This window comes from Petromyzon marinus, chromosome 40 (genome assembly GCF_048934315.1).
Source record: "Petromyzon marinus isolate PM22_M1 ecotype Great Lakes invasive population chromosome 40, UKy_Petmar_22M1.pri1.0, whole genome shotgun sequence".
In the NCBI taxonomy this organism is placed as follows: domain Eukaryota; kingdom Metazoa; phylum Chordata; class Hyperoartia; order Petromyzontiformes; family Petromyzontidae; genus Petromyzon; species Petromyzon marinus.
Window position 1 is genome coordinate 826,073 of NC_133706.1, and position 22,796 is coordinate 848,868.

The following is a 22,796-nucleotide window of genomic DNA, read 5'->3' on the forward strand; positions in this document are numbered from 1 at the left end:
GCCCTCCTCCACCACCCGCCCTCCATCTTCTGCCCACATCGTTCCATCGCCGCGGCCGGCCCTTGTCAAGCAGCCGCAACGCCTCCCCAAACTCACGCTTCCCACCCTCCCTCCGCCTCCCCTCTCCGCCTCAGTAGAGCAGCTGCTGCATGCGCTTGAGCTTGCGCTTGTTGGTGGGCAGCGGCTTCTCGTACAGGCCGCTGCGGAGGAGGTGCTCCTTGCTGTGGTGTACGCGGGCGCCGTGCTCTAGCTGGAACGAGCAGAGGCCCCGCAGCGGCCGTAGCAGCGTCTGCGTGCAGCCCACGGGAAGCAGTTCAGGAAAAGGGTTTGCACATACGGCGAGTTGCACTGATGGGAACTGTAACGTCTACTGTGAAGCAGATGGGATTGGTACAGGTGGGGCGTAGGGAAGGGTTGGGAACCTATGGCCCACGATATAATTTGATAAGGTCCCATGGCCACATGATCGTTATGAGGTCACAATAGTCACTTGCTCTCCAGGAGAGGGAACGACCCAGAGGAGCAAGGAGGAACCACAGACGAAGGGGAAAGGCAGCCAATTAGTGATCCAGAGCCAAATCGCTACGCAAGCTCTGCTGTTCTCTATATATTAAGGTGTCATTGTCCAATGACTGAGCTTTCATAAGTGGGAGGAAAACGAAGCACCCAGAAAAAAAAACCCACGTGTGCAAGTGGGCAACGCTGTATCCCACACAGACGGAACAGGCGCAGTTCACATTCTTCTGTACAACCTTCTCGTGGTGAGCCAGGATACGGCACCTCCTCGATGCTCAAGGGAAGCGAATTTCACGACATCTGTGCGTGATCCAGAAAAACTGGCTGCCTCCACAGTGCTGGATTACGGGCCACGTGCGGCAACCACCGCCGCCCGGCTGCATCTTAGCAAGCATCGTAGTCGCACTAATCGGGCACCCGAGGGAAATATTTTTGACCTGGCAAAACTGTTTCAAATTTGAGCAGGATTCCTACGGGTGTAAACTGTAGGACCGCAAGGCTCACAATAGGTTCAGTAACCTGTAAAGGTGAGCAATCGTGATACATTTTTTTTATTAGATAACACTACGTTTATGCTTTATTATTCTATTTTTAGCATTGGGATGTTTGGCCAAAATCAGTTACATTGTTTTGCGTTTTAAACCTGTGTGGAAAGGAAGCAGAGAACATGAAACTCACGGGAAACAGGGGGGGGAAATACAGGCTCGATGAAAGGGGGCCCAAGACGGGAATCGAATCCAGGCCCTGGGCTGCTGTCAGACACAAGTGTTACCACTGCGTCACTCCAAGACCACAGAAAGGTGGCCGGACTAAAATCCTAAATGATAAAGACGACGAAATTGCCAACGCGATAGCGCGGGAGAAAAGGCCACGATGGGCCTTCGGAGTCGGGCTTCTCGAGTGACCGTGCGCCAACGTGGATTGAAGCTGCAAAGTCTCCGAGTCTACACGCGGAAAGCAAAAGGGGCTCCGTCACGCGCGGCTGTAGGCAGACGTTGGAGGCGGGGGGGGGGGGGTTGGGGGACGGGAAGGGCTCTCTGGAGCGCGCCGCTCGCGCTCGCTCCGCCGCGGGTCCTCATCAAAGGGAGCTTGATGTAGATTTGGCGGCGCGGCGGACGAACGTTTAAATGGTTAATGTCCCAGTTGAGCTCGGTTGCTCGCGTCCCTCCGCAGTATAACAAACGGACGGCCGAGACGCGCGACAAACACGGGTCACAAATCGAACACGAGTTTAAATTGGGTGTGGGCGGTTTGCAAGGCATGTAGACAGGTAGCAGTGCGCGTACTGCTCTCTGTGTGTGTCATGCGGAGGGGTTATTTGACCGTACTTCACCATGCTGGCTCAGTGCGTGTTGGTGATGGAGGGGAAGCAGACACGGGGAGCATAGAAGTACAGTACGAACGTGTATTCTACCGCACTGACTTGTTCACCACATAGCCCTGCAGCTTATAACATTTCAGAAAACTTAAGCTAAATAAACAGAAAAGTTTAACAATGGATATTCAAAATACCCACAGTGATACGAAGTTCAAAATCCTTTATTTTCAAAGACTATGAAGAGCACTTATATTCATAATGTCTAAGGCACCTCATAGCTTATGGAAGCTGAGCCGAGACATTTTTTTTTTAATCTGTGTTACGCACTACACATGAAGTGGATTTGAATTACATTTTTGGACATGATATGGGAATGTTGAAGCGATCCAAATTACACGGTTTTGTCTTCAGTGTGGGGAATGTTCACCCAGCAACTGTAGGGAAGTTTTTTTCGTTTTTTTTTAGGGCCTTGGGTTTTTTTTTTGCGACCAGCGTAAAGTTTAATCATGTAAAAAAACGGAGGGACGGGGAGCGGAAGTAACTGGCTAGAAATAGGGATCGCAGTGGTGGCACGGAATCATCTCTTGTCGAGAATTAAGTGTTAGGCTGAACGTAAAACCCACGTCTGAAGAGTTTTAGAGCTGTGGTTCGTATTGATTGACACAGCACATCAACATAGTAAGAATAATTAGCACGGCTGGCTACATCCGGTGCGTAGTAAGTTCAACGTACATATTCAACGGTGCGAAGCAGAGGAGAAACACCGTAGTTTAATAAAAGCTTGGGTGGACAAAGAAAATCCAGCTTTGTTGTTGCCACTCGCCGTGTCTCCTCCTGCTCCTCCCTGGCGTGGCGTTATCGTCACTTGGAGAAGAGACCTCAAAGAGGCTGGCGATGGAACCGCGTCACACGTGTCGGCAGTGGTGTCACACGGCGGGGCCGCCGTGGAGCGTTCGCCGCTCGTTGCACAGGTTCACGGTTCGATTTGAGCAGCTGCCCCTGATTAATAATGCGGCGTAACATCTGTAATTATTATAAACTTATATATTTTTTTATTTTACCAGGTAAGGCCCGCTGAGCAATATCGGTCTTTTTCAGAAGTGGCCTGGCTCCAAATGATTGCTCAACGAAGTGGCTCATCATGTGGAAATTTACAGCAGCTAATTACTCTAAAAGGGGTGTTGATTCTAAATGTGGAGAGAAACAATGGAGGGACCGGAGAAAAATCCACACGACCACGGGGAGAACATGCAAACTTCAAATATACAGGCGTCAGGGTCAGGATCGAACCCACGACCTCCCGTACGCCAGGCGAGATAGTTAACATCTCGCTTCCGCAGCGCCCCAGTTATGGTCCTTACGCACCGTCTACTTCACAGCGGACATTAAAAGATTCCCTGACATCATTCAAAAAGAGAGGGCCATTGTGTGCCGATGTCGGGATGAACATTTTACCAATCATAAAACTGCACTGCAAGTGACCAAATTGGGGTTATACATAGCAATGATCGCCCATTATTGTCAGACTAATGCCCCAGGTTACGCTTGCAGATGAGAGCAATCTGATCTCTTGAGCTCTCATCTGGTTAAACTATGTAAACTTGAACTTTTGTTCCATTGTTACAAGGTCCTTCAACTATATTTTGCCGCTGGCCACACAATAGAGCGAGTGTGTTCGCGGGCCATGTGATGTCTTTAGTCATGTGTACAGACGTTACGAGGTCACATGACGGCGTGACGTCACTACGCCTGTACATGAGACCGCTAGACTGTGGTACCTCTTGTCTGCGGGTCTCTCATCTCTATTTGTTGTTAAACTCAAAAATAAATTAGCACACGTATCTGTCCCTCCACATAAAAGAGAGAGTATTCTCTTAGACACATCTCATAAGCCAAGGGGCCTTCTGGGAGTGCATAATTTTTGCAGTTATGGTATAACAAAAGCAAAATCAGGACAGGTTGCGACAATTAGAATCTCATCACTTGATGCCAATCAGCAGTTGTGTTGAACAAATGCTGCTTAAATTATGTACTCCCAGAAGGCCGTGTTTTATGTGGAAGGAAAAATGTGGAGAACTGTCCCTTTATTTATTTTGTTACTTATATTCAGGATTTCATCTAAAAAATCTGTATCTCTTTATGTCCCTGCGAGGTACATCTATTGAAGAGCCCTGGTATAGAAAAACACCAACTTAACTTCCAAATCGAACGAGGTGGAACAGCACAGCACAAATAAGGTGGAATGAACAAACGGAACATGACAAAGTAAAGTGTCAATTCTTGTATAGAATCATTAACCCGAATCGTAACAATTTAAAAAATCGCACGGGGAACAAATCACTACAGGTCGAGTGGGCGCCAAAGTGGCGAGATGTTAACTACCTCGCCTGGTATGCAGCAGGTCGTGGGATCAACCCCGATCCTGACACCTGTATATTTGGAGTTTACACGTTCTCCCCGTAGTCGTGTGGATTTTACTCCGGGTCCTCCGCTTCGTCCCTCCACATTTGGAATCAACATGCATTTAGAGTATTTGGCTGCTATGAATTTCGACGCAATAAGCCACTTCGTTGACCTATCATTTGTAGCCAGGTCGCTTCTGAAAAAGAGCTCTCTAGCTCAGTGGGCCTTACCTGGTAAAATCCCAAAAAATTCAAAGTTTAGTTTATAGAGTGCTTTGGGTGGTGGTGCTGGAGGGAGGGGCTGTCGAGGAGTGAGCAGAGGGGGGGGGGGGCTTTAGAGAGAAGCCAGGGGGGTCATTAAGATGATCAAGAGAGACCTTCTGGGTGAAGCGAAGGAAGCCCTTTGGCTGAGCCAGGGGAAGCCTTTGTACTGAGCAGGGGGCCCTCGGGGCTCTTAGGTTGGGGGGGGGGGCACAGTGAGGACTGTCTGAGGTCCAAACCAGGTTCAATTAAACAACCAAAAACAGGCAAAGGAAAGAGGAAGTGAAACGACTGTACCAGATTGAGCCCCCCCCCCCCCCCCACCTGACTTGCACTAATAAGAGATCAGTCACTTAGCCCCACTGACGGGGGGGTGGGGGGCAAGTTCCCGTTAGCGAGTGCCTATTGAGACCGGCATGGCACACCTGCGCGACGGTCGTGTCACAAGCAAGACATCTATCTGGCTACCTCTGTCTCCCCACTGCCAGTATTGACAAACACAGGCACTCGTTTAAGGCTGAGTGAACCTAAGGATGCCCAGACTAGGTATAGATCCCATTTGTCATGGCTAGGAATCGAATCCAGGTCACTGAGAATCTTGAACCACAGCCACCGCTCACCACACTTTGGACTAATACAAAGACTCCTCTCGCATAGCCTTAACAGACTGTTAGGGCAAGCGCTGCTATCGTGCCCCTATGGAGGCCGGAACGGCACATGAAAGGGTGGGTGGTCAGCAGCACGCCCGGCCGCTTTTGTCTACCCTGGTACTGATTTTGACACATCGCACTAGGTACTAATTTATGGCTAAGTCAAAACGAGAAGCCCAGGATTCATCCTCAAGTCACCAGGATCACAGCGCAGCACACTAACATATGCATACAAACAAAGATAAATATTTCCAGTTTTCCTTTAGCCGACTTTTGGGGCAAGTGCTGTTAGCGAGCACCTGTGAAGGCCGGAAAGGCACACGAGGAGGTGGGTGGCCAGTACCATGCCCGGCCACTTTCATCTCCCCAGTGGCGATGTTTATACACCACACCAGGTACACATTTCAGGCTGAGTCGACTTAACATAAGCATACGCGCACGCACACACACACACAGGAAAGCACAATCTGAAGGATCTACTTAATAGGCGTGGTGCTTGCCTGCTCGTTATCCAGCCCGTGTTACGGATTTGGTGTTGCCTCTCCTGTCACGTTTTCAAGTAATACCATTCGTTCCTGCAGCGCGCACTCCGACATGAAGGTAATTCGGTCCGGCTTCACGCCACGGTCCAGAACTTTTCAATTTCGGTCTATTTTGCTTGTTTTGTTTGGCGGCCACTCGACGTTAATTGAGCACCCGTGTCGGGAGGCGAAAAAGGAGGGCGTCGCTGAATTCCATAGTGGGAGTGGAACGGGCCGTCGTCACGGGCGCCAACACCGTCCCATTAGGGCAATTAGCGGGATCAATGGCTGATGACCGTAACAAACGGTGGGTGCCAAGCCGGCGTCCTAGCAGCTCCATTTTGCCAGCATTGATGTTTCTGGCCCGCGCAATTTTTCCTCCCACGAATGATTAATTAGCTACAAAAAATTGTTTTGGGGGGGGAGGGAAATCAATAAGACGAGCGGGTGGGGGTGGTGTAGGGCCCACTCCTGCTGCGCACGGCCAGTATAGGGCCACAGTTCGACGACTTGGAGCTTTCTTTGAGAATTTATAAGTTTACTTATGCAATGGCTAAGCGGGTGGATGGTGTAGCAAATGTTATGCCCAAGACTGGGCAGGGAAAGTGGCTTGGCAGCTCCACGCTTCACCACTCATTCACTCACTCACTCACCAGTTAACCAACTCTGAGCTAGTTAACATGCGGCGTGTCTTATATACTCAACTCACTGGCCTAATGGGTAAGTGAAAGGAGAAGCTGTGTAGTTTACACTGGAAGAAGGCCTGTTGGGTTGAAGGTTCAAACTTGATTTCCTTCAAGAGATTAAATAAAATACCCCAAGATTGCCTTTTGTGTGTGTGTGTGTTGGAATTGCTTTGCCTTGGGGGGACTGGCCCAGGAGTAGCTGTCTCAGGGACTGGAATTACAAAGCGCTGGGTCACGTGATATGGTTTTGCGAGTCGGGGAGTAACAAGTCGAGGTCGACGGTCGAAGCCACGCACCTCGTGGATGCTGGGGTCACGCTCGAGGGCGGCCAGGGCGAAGGCGGCACACTCCAGCGTCGAGAGGCACGAACCGCGGGGCTGGGAGCGGATCACGTACTGGCTGTCCCTGCTCTCCCGCAACTCCACCTGCCACGGCAGCAACGCGGCCACGACCAAGTCACCATTACCGACGCGCCATGACTATTGACACCAAATATCCCCCCTGCTCTCCCCACTACCCCCCGTACAGCCCTATTAGACTGTTGGGGCAAGTGCTGTCAGCGAGCAGCGCCTATGAAAGCCGACACGGCACACGAGGGGGTGGGGGGTGGCCAGCACCACGCCCGGCCACGTTTGTCTCCCCAGTGGCAATGTTTACACACTGCACCAAGTACTCATATGCGGCTGAGTCGATCTTGGGGAGTCCCTTGACCGGGTCAGACAATCGTCATTGGTGATGGCCGTGAGCGGGAATCGAACTCGTGTCGCCGGGTTCGTAGCGCAGCGCGCTAACCGCTACACTACCGCTACACTCCTATCAACACCACTACCATCACCACCACTGTCACCACCAACACTGATATACAGTGAGGGAAAAAAGTATTTGATCCCCTGCTGATTTTATACGTTTTCCCACTGACAAAGAAATGATCAGTCTATAATTTTAATGGTAGGTTTATTTGAACAGTGAGAGACAGAATAACAACAAAAAAATCCAGAAAAACGCATGTCAAAAATGTTATAAATTGATTTGCATTTTAATGAGGGAAATAAGTATTTGACACCCCTCGCAATCAGAAAGATTTCTGGCTCCCAGGTGTCTTTTATACAGGTAACGAGCTGAGATTAGGAGCACACTCTTAAAGGGAGTGCTCCTAATCTCAGCTTGTTACCTGTGTAAAAGACACCTGTCCACAGAAGCAATCAATCAATCAGATTCCAAACTCTCCACCATGGCCAAGACCAAAGAGCTCTCCAAGGATGTCAGGGACAAGATTGTAGACCTACACAAGGCTGGAATGGGCTACAAGACCATTGCCAAGCAGCTAGGTGAGAAGGTGACAACAGTTGGTGCGATTATTCGCAAATGGAAGAAACACAAAATAACCTGCCAATCTCCCTCGTCCTGGGGCTCCATGCAAAATCTCACCTCGTGGAGTTGCAATGATCATGAGAACGGTGAGGAATCAGCCCAGAACTCAAGGCAGCTGGGACTATAGTCACCAAGAAAACAATTGTAACACACTACGCGTGAAGGACTGAAATCATGCAGCGCCCGCAAGGTCCCCCTGCTCAAGAAAGCACATATACATGCCCGTCTGAAGTTTGCCAATGAACATCTGAAAGATTCAGAGGACAACTGGGTGTTAGTGTTGTGGTCAGATGAGACCAAAATGGTGCTCTTTGGCATCAACTCAACTCGCCGTGTTTGGAGGAGGAGGAATGCTGCCTATGACCCCAAGAACACCATCCCCACCGTCAAATATGGAGGTGGAAACATTACGCTTTGGGGGTGTTTTTCTGCTAAGGGGACAGGACAACTTCACCGCATCAAAGGGACGATGGACGGGGCCATGTACCGTCAAATCTTGGGTGAGAACCTCCTTCCCTCAGCCAGGGCATTGAAAATGGGTCGTGGATGGGTATTCCAGCATGACAATGACCCAAAACACACGGCCAAGGCAACAAAGGAGTGGCTCAAGAAGAAGCAGATTAAGGTCCTGGAGTAGCCTTGCCAGTCTCCAGACCTTAATCCCATAGAAAATCTGTGGAGGGAGCTGAAGGTTCGAGTTTCCAAACGTCAGCATCGAAACCTTAATGACTTGGAGAAGATCTGCAAAGAGGAGTGGGACAAAATCCCTCCTGAGATGTGTGCAAACCTGGTGGCCAACTACAAGAAACGTCTGACCTCTGTGATTGCCAACAAGGGTTTTGCCACCAAGTACTAAGTCATGTCTTGCAGAGGGGTCAAATACTTATTTCCCTCATTAAAATGCAAATCAATTTCTAACATTTTTGACATGCGTTTTTCTAGATTTTTGTTGTTATTCTGTCTCTCACTGTTCAAACAAACCTACCATTAAAATTATAGACTGATCATTTCTTTGTCAGTGGGCAAACGTACAAAATCAGCAGGGGATCAAATACTTTTTCCCTCACTGTATAATCTTTAACAGTCACCATTACTCCATTATCATCACCACCATCAAAACTATGGTCTCTATCACCACTGTAATACAATCACCACTAGACACCATGAATGACCGACCATCACTGTCAATACCACTCTGATCACAACCGTTACCACAGCAACACAATCACCACCACGGCCACTGCCAACCAATGACTGACACTACCAACACCCTCACCACCACAGCAATATGATGACCAGTGGTCACCATAACCAATACACCATCACTGTCACCAGTACCAACACTGTCAAAGCAACCACCGTTTATTCTCTACCAGCTCCCCAGAAAACGTCATCCACTTCCCCAGAATTTATTGAGAAGAATACCGCACGATTTCCTCTCTCTTCGTTTTTTTCACTGTTTTTGAAGCAGGAATAAAAAATAAATAAAAGCAGCTGGAAATGTCATCATTTGCAGACGACTTGGAGAGAAGTGAGTGACACCTCCTTATATACATATTTCATGCTCGTGACAGTTTCGATGTATTATATATATAACCGCCCAGATCAACAAATAAAACAAAGATCCTCCCCATAGCCCTTAACACTGTTGGGGCAAGGGCTGTTAGTGAGCACCTTATTAAGCAGCAGCAGCAGGGTACCCCAGGGGGTGGTATGACCAGCAACACACCCGGCCACTTTTTTTTTTAAATCCCCAGTGCTGATGTTTACACAGCACCAGGGGAGACAGGTATTCATTTAAGGCTGAGTTGACCTTGGGGAGGCCCAAGACAACGCAGGTCAGGGACTTCCACGGAGAATATTTGCGCGATGTGTGAATGGCAATGTTCATTGTATCATGTCTCACTGTTGTAATAAATTCTCCTACCAATCCTCATATTGCCCATTGCTATCATAATACTCATCAGGATGGTGCATTGGTAACACTTGCGCATCGCAGTAAGAAGGAGTTCGATTCTTTATTCTGGAACCTTTCTGTGTGGAGGTGTGCATTCTCTCCCCCCCCTGCTCTGTGTGGGTTTCATGTAAGCTCTCTAGTGTCCTCCTAAAAGCTAAAAACATAAAATGCATATGTTGGCGAAACATCCCAATGCAACAGGATCCTCCAGACAGAGTGTGTTCAGACTCAAGCGTGGTTTTCCTGGACAAATTCGTTTCGATTATTATTAATCGCACAAACACTAGCAGAGCATTATATCGCTTTCTCTACCAGCCAGTGCTTGAGCTTCATATGTCAGCAGTTGCACATTTAACGCAAGCAAATGGGACCGTCCACTCGTGCACATCGCCAGCGGCGCAGCGTCGCAAGCAAGGGCCCTAGTGCAGGCAACAAACGGGATGGGCCTGTCTGACTTCCGCTCTTTTCGGCAACCTGTCGCCTGGATCCCTCCGGAACGTAGGCCCCAGTGCAGTTGCAGCGCCTGAACACTCGGCTAAGCCGCTGGACATCGATGAGCGCGCTTCCCGCACTGTCACAAATCTATCTTCCTATTTTACCTTTCATGCCGTCTCGCGACGTGCTGTTTGACAGATTTGCACTCCCTCGCTTTTATATATTATTATTTTTTCTCCCCGGAAGGCGTTTGTTTGATGGATCCCACACCCCTGTTGTTTGTGTTTTCATAACCTTGTATTCAACGAAAACATTTAATAACGTATTTCTTAGAAAAGCAAGATAAACACGGCATAGGATGTAACAATCATAATTTCTGTCTAGCCCCATTGATGGTTACAAGACTTGTGGCTTACTCTACTAAGGGCAATGCTCTTCACAACAACAATCACGGTTGGTTTATTTATATATATTTTCCCTCAGAGTTTTTGTTCTCTTTTTGCACGTTTGCCTTTTACTGGAAATTCAATAACTTAGTCTGCCTTTAGGAGAAACTCCCCCGCCCGCTCTGCGGGAGATGCCAGCCTTCTCCTACCCAGCACGCCCCAGGGGGTCAGAGAGAGCCACCATCTCCTGGGCCAGGTAGCGTGCAAAGCTTCTCCACATTACTTGGGCACTTCGAAGGGGGGGGGGGTGTTCCCATTTGTGTCTAATCATGTCCAGCATGTGTTGAACAAGTGAAATTTCTGGCCTAGACTGGTCCGGCGGCTTGGCAAAACACGGAGGGCTTCACTCCCTTCCCCTTGTCTGTTGCCTCCTCTTGCGTTGAAACTGGAGGGACTGCCTCCATTTCAGCCACCACCACTCTGCGTCTAATTCTTCTGACATCTCCCCAGAGGAAATACCTACACAGCCGATTCACTGTCCTCGTCAGAACTATCTGCTGCTCATAAGAAGCATCCCCCCCCTCCCCACCCCTCTGTACTTGGTGCATTTATGGCAGGGCTAAGTTCCTCCGCCGAGTGCTACCCTCCCTCAGCCTGTTTATTCCTCGCAGGAGTTTCCCTTTGCTCGGTTCCTGGGCCCTGTTTACCCACTGGTGGAGGGCTGGCCACTGTCCTGAAGCGTCTCGGCTGTCTGCAGCCTATCCCTGGCCCCATCCAGAATGAAGCTCAAATTATTCATTGCCCAGAGGTGGGAAATGCAAAATTACTAGATCTTGGTGATGAAAAAAATGTCTTCAAATAAATTGTCCCTCTGAGGACTACTTTAGCGGCTTAATTACATGCGGTGATTGTCGCCTTAATTACTATGAACGTCCTTGTTGAACTATTTTGGGCATTATAGCGTTTAAAAACAATTTGAGAAGCACTCAATAAACCCCGGGAGCCTGGCCCAGAAAACGAAAACACTAAATAGCAATGGCAGAGCAGGAGGGGTCAAGTGCGTGATGTGCGACCGCCGTATTATCAGCATGGCCAGGACCCTCCTGAAACAGAGTCTCGGGACTCAGTGTGGCTTTGCGAGGTGAACGATCGGAATAATAAAAGGCTGATGAAAATGGCAGCATTTGCAGAAGACCTGCACAAGTGAGTGACACCATTTCATATGCATTTTTCATCCAAGTGACAGTTTCTATTTATTATAAATAACCTATTTATATAAATGTACATATAAATTGTGTGTCTTTCTTATCCCAGTCCGTGATGCCTCCTAGCCCACCATGGCACAATGCAATATCCCCAGTAATCATTCTTTATTATAATTATTAAATTTGTTTATCCAGAAAAAAATCTCACTGAGCCTCAAGACTGTTTTCAGGAGGGTTCTGCTACGTTTTTGCAGTAGGGGTGGAGGGGCGATATTGCTACGAGTAGTTTAAAGGTAAATTTTCAGCACTGGGATATTTGGCCAGGACCAGTCACATTGCATGCTTTGTTTTAGCTATGGGAGGAAACCAGAGAGCCCAAAGGAAACCCATGTACAACACGGGGAGAGCATACAAACGCAGATAGGCACCCGGGTCACGAATCAAAATCAGGCGCTCCTGACTGTGAGGCACGAGTGTTACCACAGCACATGCCACCTTGCCACCCAATAATGTTATCAAGGATGGGTCAATTAATTATGTGCATACTCTGCCCCAAATGTGGCTTCAGGCTGCTAGACCACTGCTAATGGTGTAACGGGACCTTAAATGTGCACGTAAATTACTCGAGCGTGCACTTAATTGACAACATCCTCGCAGCACCATTATCGGAAACGCCGAGGATGGATGGATGGATGCCGAGCGTATTTATATGTAAGGCGATAAGAAAAAAATTAAATAAGTAAAACAGCGGCGGTTGTTAAGGGATTGGAAAACCATTGCCGCGGTGCTGACAACCATCATAATAAATTTCTGTTAGATAGAGAATGCCGTCGTCCGGCCACGGATGTAATGGAACGGCTGGAGAATATCGAGCAGAATTAAGGAGCTCCCCTTTGAGCAGCGGCAGGCTGCTGGGATGAGCCGAATTTACCGGCGCGTCTCGTCGGTGACTCTTAAGCATCCTAGCGAATTTAAAGAGACGCGGATGCCGATCGGCCGTCGCGGAAGGAGCTGACAAGCCATGCTTTTGGGCACGATAGCCCCCCCCCACCTTTCCCCTCGCACCTCCCCTTGTCACGGTGCACCATCGCAGCACACGCGTGTGCATGGGGCCTTCTCCGTGAAAAGGGACGTCTCTGTTTTCCACGAGCGATCCTTCATGCGTCACTTGAAAAAGAAAAATGAATGCAGCGACGGTGGCGTGCGTTATCAACGCCATGCCCAAAACAACGCGCTAAATTATCCATTGAATTTGGAGGTGAGAATACATTATTTTAAATTAATTTAAAATTTATCCTTTCCAAGAATGCTTAAAAGTCACCGCAATTATTAGCACTGGCTTATCATCGAAAAAAAATTCGTAACAGGTTACAGTTTATTTTCCGAAGCCCTTCATCTGACTCTGAAATCTCACTTTACACAGCGGCACCCTAATTTGTTTTTAAATTGACAAATGAACAGTTCTGAATTGATATATGAATGATTTCCCCCACTCTCCCATGATATGTTGGCCTATGATATATTTCTTTATTATAAGGCAGTGTTCATGATGAAAATTGTACTTTTTTCCCTCTACTGCCAACTCAGTCCTTGGAATTTCAAAAAATGTAACAAGGTAGAAAAATAATGCATACACATGGATTATGTACCTCCTTCCACGTGCATGTTGTACTAGAAAGTATTTAACAATGTAATTATGAATACCGCTGATGGCAGGTAGAACTTAATAGCATATTTGACAATAGTTACATTTTTGCACTGGTTTATGCCTCCATGTTTAAGGGAAGCAATCAACTTTCCTGGTTTTCTGAAGGGCAAGTCGCTACCAGCAACGCAACTTTATACTAAAGTTTATTGGGGATCATTGTTAAGATAGTTCTCATCACCCCAATGTGACAGACGAACGGATGGACAGATGGACGGACAGCACAGGATGCTTTCATCCGTAATTGTAAAGCATTGAAGACATTAATTTGAATTAACCATCACGAACCTAAGCCAGAAAATTAAGAATTTGAAGCTGAACCGCCCACAGAGCATTGCTACCGTTTTGCCCAGAGCCAGTCTTGTGTAAAATGTAACCTTCCTGTTGCCGCAATTGCTGTCGCCGCCGCTGCGTATTGGGGAGATGTAGCGAGGCGGCGGAGAACGTTGTTGGAGAAACGCTGCGGATGACAGGCTCGCAAATTGCGCCCCACTGCTTTGCATTCAGCCTCAACGTTTTGTTGTGGCTCTTGCCATATTTTGACCGTTTCCTTTTTTGGCCAACTTTTACCACTGCAGTGAAGAATCACTTTCATTCCTGCCGGCTCCGCACAGCTCCGTGGCGAGTGCTTTTTTGCAAGTAGCTTTTAAGGATAGACAAGGCATCCTGAGAAATTCAAACCAAGCATTTAGAATGTTTTATTGAGTTACCCTATATTATAAATATCAACGTATTATGGAACTTTGATCACAACATTTGGTTTTGCTGCCAACGCATATCCCCTTATTAATCCACTGATGAACAAAGCCTTCACAACAATGTTGTTTATTCGTTGGGGTTGCTTATCCATACGCTACCACAATGGTCGGTGTGGACCAATACAGGGTGGTTAGGGGACAGGACCAGTTCAGATATCACTCACCACTGATGTTAGCCATAGGCGAAAATCGACTTGGATTGTCAGATGCAGTGCGCCAACCAATGCACCACTGCTCCCCCAAGCATTACAATAATGAGCTCCTAAAGCACCTCGTCCAAGTTATCATTTATACAGCAGTAGAATAATCTTCAACTCCTTGGCTTAACATTACTGTTCTTGTGTTGCCTCGGACGAAATTTAAATTTTCGTTTCGCCAATGCTGTACCCCTTGTGTATTACACCACTATTGATACCCAGTACCCATATGTCTGCCTTGTGAAATGGAACAATCATATCAGTGGAGCTCTCAAGCAGCTTGAATAAAAAGATAACAATAGCTGAAGATGTTGATGCTAGAAATTACGATGACGGTCACAATGAAGCCAGAAAAAAAATCTGAACTTAAAAAGACAACCAGCGCAAATTGCACAGCTCACAATTAACCCCTGGACCCACGAACATGCAAACTGCGGGAGTTTGGCCCTTGATTAATTACGGGGGCACGCCAGTGACCGAGGAAACATCGCCGCTTGCACTGCCTATCTCTTCCCTGAAAGACAGCCCAGACAGCAGCCGCAGGCGCGTGCGAGCGCAGATGCAAGCACGGTCGCGCAAGAGACACACGGCCAAAGCCATGTGACATTTAATAGACGTGAACGTACACACACGAGCGCAGTGCGTGCGAGGGTTTGACAATAAAAATGAAGACAGCTCAGCAGCAACAGCTATGGGAGGGAATGCCCTCTGAAAAGAGTCATAAATTACTAATATAAATGTTACATTTTTTACAAACATCAAGCGCGTCTTGTTTTGTTTTGTGCTCTCCCTTTCTCTCTCCCTCTCCTGTCCTCTCGCTCCCAACTTTGTCACGTGAACTTCTGTCCCACCCTGACCTTTAACGTCTTCGCCGCCGAAGCGAATGCACCGAGCCCCAACGTCTGCGCACAATTAATTTATGAGCTGGCATGGCACGACGGTGTCGGCAAGGCCGCCGTCATCGTGATAATTAATCTGTGCCACGTGCCCCGCGTTCGTAAAAAACGGGCGATGGGGTGAATGTGGCCGCACCACGCGCTTCCTTGCGCGTCCGCTTTGGAGGCAGGGCTGGTGGATCACGCAGAGATCCTGTCTGCGAGCGAGACAATTAAACCTGTAGGGAGATTAAGTGGGATGCAGGAGGCAGCGTAGCAAGGAGCTCGATGGCCACCACTGCGGACTGTTGAGCGCTATTATGCTCGCGTGTATGTGTGCATGTTGAACTTGTGTCGCACCGTATGTAGCCAGCCGTGCTTATCGGCGGTGCGGGGGAAGGAAAATCGGAGGTGCGCGGAAGGAAAAAAAAACCCCGCATTTGCGGTATGTTCACTGGGAACGCTGGTTTTGTACCACAAGCGAAAACACCCGAAAGGGAAATGAACAAATATTACAAGTAGAACCCTCCTAGAAATGTGTCTTGATACCGAGCCGAGGGGAGTGGTGGCTTAGTGGTTAGCGAACTGTGCTCTGGACCCGGTGACCTGAATTCAATTCCCAGACTCGTGATATCTGAACTGGTTGTTATGCCTCATGTCTTCATCAAACCACAACTACCAGCATAGTGCAGTCCGAGGTCAAACAACCTGCAAATAAACCTGAGAAGGCTTGGAGAGGCCTTCATCCCATCAGGGTAGTGCCAAAGGACTGTACACTCGTATTCTTATTATTAAGTGGAGATTTTCTAGAAAAGCAATGCAATGCTTTCCCTGCAAAAATCACAAGACCTTTATGCATTTCACCAAAACCACATTTTGCTAAATACAACAAAAGCTCTGATTAATTTTCTCTGCGTGCGAAGGGCTCTTCGTTTGAACGGGCTCTTTAATAGGTGTGCAGACACAGGTGCGCTCGGACGTACGGTGAACGTTGGGTGCCTCACCGTTCTCGAATTGTCGCGCCTGCGATTTATTTCATTCAGACCTCGTACATTGCACCCAGACGATGAGCTAATTCCCATTGGGAGAGGGGGAAATGTAATTTTGAGAAGAAAAAGAATACATGCGCATGTTTGCACAAGGTAACAAACAGCCGATCGTAATACATGGAAATAAATGACCAACGAAATGCCATGATTGAATTGACCCGCTCGCTGCTGCATGTTGCCCAAGCATCGATTGGGCTGTGCTATAACACGCAAACAACTGCCGATTTATGCCCAAATAAATTGTGGGAGGTTTTTATTTTCACCACCTCTTTCATCGTTGCCGCCGCCGCCGCTGCCACCGTCTTGGTCGTCGCTATTTGTAATTGATTTTTGGGTTTAGCTCGAGATTTTATTTGATCAAATTTGTGTCGCTAAGAACCCTCCACCACCGGACACAGCCATCATTAAATTGTCGCCTGTGTGTACGTTTAACACCGTGCCAATTACTATTGTTTCAGCTCACCTGCAAAGTTTAAGAACAATTCTCATCACAGAGTACTGTAAGTCCTCGCTTAAAGCTTGTTCGTACGACGTGTTATAATACGGTGGAACATTTTTCGCCCAACGCAGATTAAGCCCGTTGTTATAACGCCGTTTCTCAGCGGTAGACGACAAACTACTTTGTTGAGCTGCGAGGCTGCGTGGTATGATACAATACACGGAATAACAGAGTACATGGCACCATGTTAAATGAGGGATTCCCGTTTAGCAATGTTCACCAAGGTGGGACCATGATCAATTGTAATGGTCTAATTGCTATATTTGGTCTTTGAGAATTGTTCGCTAAGCGATCGCTCATTCAAAAATCGTCATTCTCCCATAGACTCCTCCCATGTGAAAAGCCGAGTTCCGTTTCAGCCCCAAAATGTTCCACTCTTGAGCAACCTTTTTAACATGAGAAGTACAAATTAATATATAGTTAAAAAATAAAGTCATAAAACATCAAATGTAACACTTACCACACACGAAGAACCACAGTGCAAGATACCCCGTATAGCCTATGATATCACCACCTCTCTCTCCACTCCGTCACACAGCCCTCTCACGCTCTCTCTCTCGTCTCTCATACATGGACACAAACCTCACCCCTCTAAAGACAAAGATCCCCCATATAGCCTTAATAGGCTGTCGGGTCAAGCTCTGTTAGCGAGCACCTATGAAGGGCGGTACGGCACACGTGGGGTGGGTGGCCAGCAACACACCCGGCCGCCTTTGTCTCCCGAGTGGCGATATTTACACATCGCACCAGGTACTCATTTGAGGCCGATTCGTCCTAGGAGAGACCCAGAACCGGTTCAGAGAATCGTCACTGGGATTGTTGTAGTTTAACGATGAAAAGTAGGGTTATAAAGTGAGCTACAGTAGCCTGAATAAAGTGTCTTAGCAAGCCAGGTGATGGACAAATTTGGCAGCATACATTTGCACATGCAGTCATAAAAATAATTGCTTGGTGGAGCATTGGCACATAGTGCTATAACCTGAGTGACCTGCGTTTGATTCCAGCGATGACTAGTATTTTCACTGGTCTTGTTGACCCCCCCTCCGTTTGCTACCTTCATCAACCTGCAACGATTACCAGAATGATTAAGTATGGTCAAACAACCCCCACGTCTGATACAGCGCGGGGGAGGCCTTCGTCCAACAATGGATTGGCAAGGGCTGCACATTTTAATAAACAATGCCGATGTCAATTATTTACACAGGAAAGCATCACTGAATTTCAATATTCTGTCAGCAGGGTCCGGCATTGAAATGAGTGGCCAATTCCATTTTAAATGACTTTTTTGCACGAGGAAGGAAATGGGAATAATTCGGAAATGAAATCCACGCACACCAAGAGACAACACTGAACAGCCCCCTTGCAGACAAGTTAACGAACCCGCTTTCTGTACTACTGTCTCCTGGACATCTGGCAGCTAGGTTGGTGTTAGAAAGAGAAAATAAATCTACACAGTGTAAGCCACCGTCCCCATATAAAATGGACAGAAGACTTTAACCCTTTTCAATGTGCCGACAACGTACGTGTACGTCGGCAGTAATTTATTTCGATTCCGATTCAGAATAAACAAGAAAATTAAATAACTATCTTGGTACCGAGGCTCCCACAAAACCATGCGGAAAGGTACGTGGTACAGGTTGGCGCTGGCTCTCGCAGAGTGCGGCGGTCGTGTCGCTACAATTATCTGCAGTGAATACAATGTCTTTAAAAACAACAGCACGATGCCTCTCTAAATAGAATTAACGCTAACCGCTTGCGTGTTACGGGATTCAGCGGTAAGCGGGACCCACCCTGCAACTTGCAGACGTCTCGGAATGCGAAAGGGTTAATAATTGACACGTGTCTACACCCCCCAAGATGAGGAGGAGGAGGTTTTGGATGTCAACTTTGTGAAGGGAACAAAAGCCGTAAAGTGTACCAAATAAAAGTAGAAAAAAGAGATCCATGATCAAAACGACACCCACACACGGGGGGAGAAGCACATTCATTCGGGAACAAACGACGCAAATCAGAGACCTCGTATTGAATGGTCAGAAAAGTAGGTTGGCTTCAACGGTGGCCAAAGTATAGAATGTGCCGGAGAGGATGACAACCGTGGGGATGGAATGATGAGTTCACTTCATGTGCAGCAGTGAGAAAGACTGCGGCATAGGTGCTGTGATGGATGGCAAATAGCATAGGAAGACCTTCACATCAAGCAGTGGCTAGACAATGTCTGATGATTACACTGAGGAATATTATAATCAGAGGAATGGCTTAACACACAGACAAGCATTCAAAGAAAGGACGAGCATCACTGCTTTACTAACGAGAAAATGACGAAGAGAATTTCCATTATTGCTGCGCTTTACAATCTAGCCACAGCTTTCAAGCAAGGAATTTAGGCCAAGCTGTGGTACAGAATATCCTGCCTCTAATGAAAAAAGCTGTACAGTCTTTAATGCCCACTTACTGATACAATGTGTTTTCACATATAGCCAAATAGTGCTGTGGCAGAAGGCAGAACCAATAATTGCATCACTCCAGGGTCTATCAAATTCTTTGCACAAATGCATAGCCCCATTGAGAGACATGTCCTTACCTTATGAATGTGAATTGTCAAACAATGGCCTTGGACTACCAATGGAATTGAATACTGCCCAGAACTATATATTGTTATTCTACATGGACAGTCATGTTGTGAAGCCACTGTGGAATGAGGACCTCCCCACACCTTGCAGGTCACGTGGGTTATTTTACCATACTTCACCATGCTGGTCAGTGCATTTTTCATTGCAGCCTATGACTATGACAAACTATGTTTACGCACGATGGTCATCAGTACAACCACCATCTAGGCTTAACCCACCTTAGCTTTTGACATCTGATGAAATCGGGCACATTGAGGGTGACTTGGTCACCGCCATATATATTTTTTATATTGACGAAAAATTGCATGCGACTTAAAATAACCACTGGGGTGCACTTTTCCAGCAAAGATGAGCAGCAAGAAAATTAAAAATATATATCGCCCTGCAAACCGAAGAACCCCCAAGAGAAGCGACACACGGACGAGTACGGAGCCTAGGAGACGGAGCTAGCGTACAGGAGCAGCGGTTGGCGGTGCCACTTCAGCTGGGTTTACCCGCCGCGGAATGTGCAGGAGGCGGTTGCGCTCAAACATGTCCTTGGCCTGTCGCCAGGTGCCGTCGATGAGCACCAGCGTGAAGAGGGGAACAGCACCGTTCACCGAGGCGGGGGTCGGGACGCGGGGGGCATCTGCCAAGGTGGTCGGATCGACGGCACCGCAGGGAGCGAGGGCGTCTGCCCGCCCAGGCTTGGCGGCGGCGGGAGAGTCATCTCCTGTGCCGAGGAGGATGCCGCTACTCTCACGGGCAGCGCTAGCGCAGGTGGTGGAGGAGGCGCCGACAAGGTCGTAGAGGTCGACAGCACCGGGCCCGGGGTACAGCACCAGCGTGTTGGGGCTACGACACACCTGTGCCAGCTCAGGGAATCTTGGGAGGCAGAGAGAGACAAAGAGGGTCTGCGTTTACATTATATTTGGGCTCTCTTCTTTAGTCTTCTTTAGACCTCTGCTCCATGGCAGCTCTATGGCTCAAACTCCCTCCGTCTTGCCCGACATTGAGATTCCTTCTTCAATTCACTGTACAGTCACCCCCCGCCCCTGCCTTCAAATCGTCAAGCAGCACATTTCTTCTTCTGCCTCTTGGCCTCTGTTCCAACATCCTTCCTTCCAGCACTTCCTTCATCAAGATTTTACCTGTGAGAAAATACCCAATTTACACCTTTTGCCTTCTATGCATTATATTACCTTATACACAAGCGAATTCCCAGAAATCTCAAGGGAATAAGTGATAGTGTGACACAGCACTGAGCCACATAGTTCAGTATCTGGGGTTTGAATCTAGGATTCAGCCATCAGTGTCTAAACCGGACTCTCAAGCATAACGAGCTGATGGTCCCAGCCAAGTAAGCAATGACTGCACAACAAAACACATTATATAAGATACATTTTCAGAGTAATTTCATTATTCCAGCACTTATAATCAAAAATGTTCAGTTTGACTGATGTGCGGTGCCTCGAGTAGGAAGATATGTACTTAAGCAACTTTAGCAGCAGTGACGTAACGTCATTTTCCTGGAATGTTCTTCGTCCATTGCTCGCTGAGATATCACCCGGAATAATGTTCTCATGACAACATGCCGGCGGCACAATTGAAATACAACTGGGAGACAACAAGCACTTACATTTTCTAATTAAAAGCCTTCAGTTGAATTAATCCGAATAAAATACTGATGTCTAGCGAGTACCTAATAGAGGCGGCAAGACAAACGATGGTGTAAATGTGGCTGTGACCATGCATGCCCATCTGCTTTTGTCTCCCACACGTGGATAATTGTGACCAGGCCGTCGCAACTGGTAGACAGGCCCCCCTAGCGAGTACACAGAGTACGCAGCCGAGCTTACGCAAAACACCACTGCCAATTAAACATAATGGTCACTCTGTCAAGCGCGGGGGTGGAAATATCGCACATCCCATCACCACCTAAAAAGTGAGTGGCTTGGGAGGCACAAGGTAAAAAAATGTAAACCCCCCCCCCCCACCCGACGACCCCAATCATCCTCTCCAAACATCAAAAAAAGGGTGCCATGTTGGTAGGATGTCAACTACCTTGCCAGGTATACAGGATTCACCTTCTTTGGTTCTTTCGGTAAAGTCACGTAGAATGAGAATAAAATAATAAATTGATAAAATAAAAGAAAATATTTTAAAAGAAAATATTTTATTATTTTATCAATTTATTATTTTATTCTCATTCTACGTGACTTTACCAAAAGAACCAAAGAAGATGAATCCTTGCAGTCACGAAAGCTTTAAATCGAAAAGGTATACAGGAGGTTGTGGGTTTGATCCTGCTGAATATTTGGAGTTTGTATATTCTCCTAGTGGTCGTGTGGATTTTCCTCCGGGTCCTCCGGTTTTTCCCTCCACATTTAGAATCAACATCATGCGTTTAAGAGTATTTTGCTGCGATACATTTCTACGTGATAAGCCACTTCGTTGAGCTTATCATTTGTGATAGCCAGGTCGATTTTGAAAAAAGAGCTATATAGTAGCTCAGTGAGCCTTACCTAGAAAAATAAAAGTTTCGTTTTAGTTTAAATTAAGCCATCGGCACTAGTGACACGGGCCACGCCGAATGAGCGTGTCACACCCCTCACTGCAATATTTTGTATTTGTCTGCACCTCTGTCTGGCTTTCTGTTTACCCCTTTATTGCTTTTTTTCTATTTGAGGCTTTCACTATTGTCTATATTTTTTTCCTGGTGGCACACTGCTTAATGTTATTGTCCGTTTTATGAGTATTTATTACGTGTTGGAGGGGGCGGGGGGGGGTGTGGAAGTTTCGCCATTCATAATCTTTCCCACGATGGTTTATGGCCGAGAGTTTGTTGCGGAGGGGAAAAAAATGTGCTGTGCATCAGTGGTCTGTCACCGGGCTATATATTTATACATGCTATATAAAGATTTACAGATTCATTTAAAAATCTGGCCATGAAGTTTTTATTTTTATTTTAAATCACCAATTACATTTTGACCATCTTATTGGGGAGTTCCATGTCGTAAGGCTAAGACATTTTTCTTCTATAACTCCTTCGGGCAATAATAAAGCCTTGAACCATCCCATCAGGGAACGGACCCAGAAATACTTCTGGAGTTAATTCAATAGAGCTCTTGCAGCTATCTCTACACAGCACACCTTCATGTGATGCAAATCGATTCTCCGTATGCCAGTCATCCAATTTATATATAAGAATTTGAATCCCAGTGCTGGTAAAGATTAAAATGTAGCCCTTGCAAATTCCTTGCTCAATCCAATGCTTGGCAAAACAGCCTCCACTAGAGGGAGCTTTGCAGACAGCTCCTTGAGGGTATTTTGGTCGACTCTTCCACGCTGGATAGACGTGTTGGAAGAGGTTGGCAGTCCCCATGCTTTAACCCA

The 22,796-nt window shown here is 47.2% G+C and overlaps 1 protein-coding gene across 1 annotated transcript in view; it reads right to left on the minus strand.

Moving 5' to 3' along the window:
- Positions 1 to 15: 15 nt before the first annotated feature.
- Positions 16 to 22,796, minus strand: part of DTWD2 (DTW motif tRNA-uridine aminocarboxypropyltransferase 2) — a 57,704-nt gene continuing 34,923 nt past the window's right edge. The window contains exons 4-6 of the mRNA XM_032968716.2: positions 19,916 to 20,285; positions 6,651 to 6,779; positions 16 to 289 (exon numbers count right to left, since the gene is read on the minus strand). Of these exons, the coding sequence (XP_032824607.2) occupies positions 131 to 289; positions 6,651 to 6,779; positions 19,916 to 20,285 (658 nt within the window). The 3' untranslated portion in view covers positions 16 to 130. The remainder of the gene's footprint in view (positions 290 to 6,650; positions 6,780 to 19,915; positions 20,286 to 22,796) is intronic.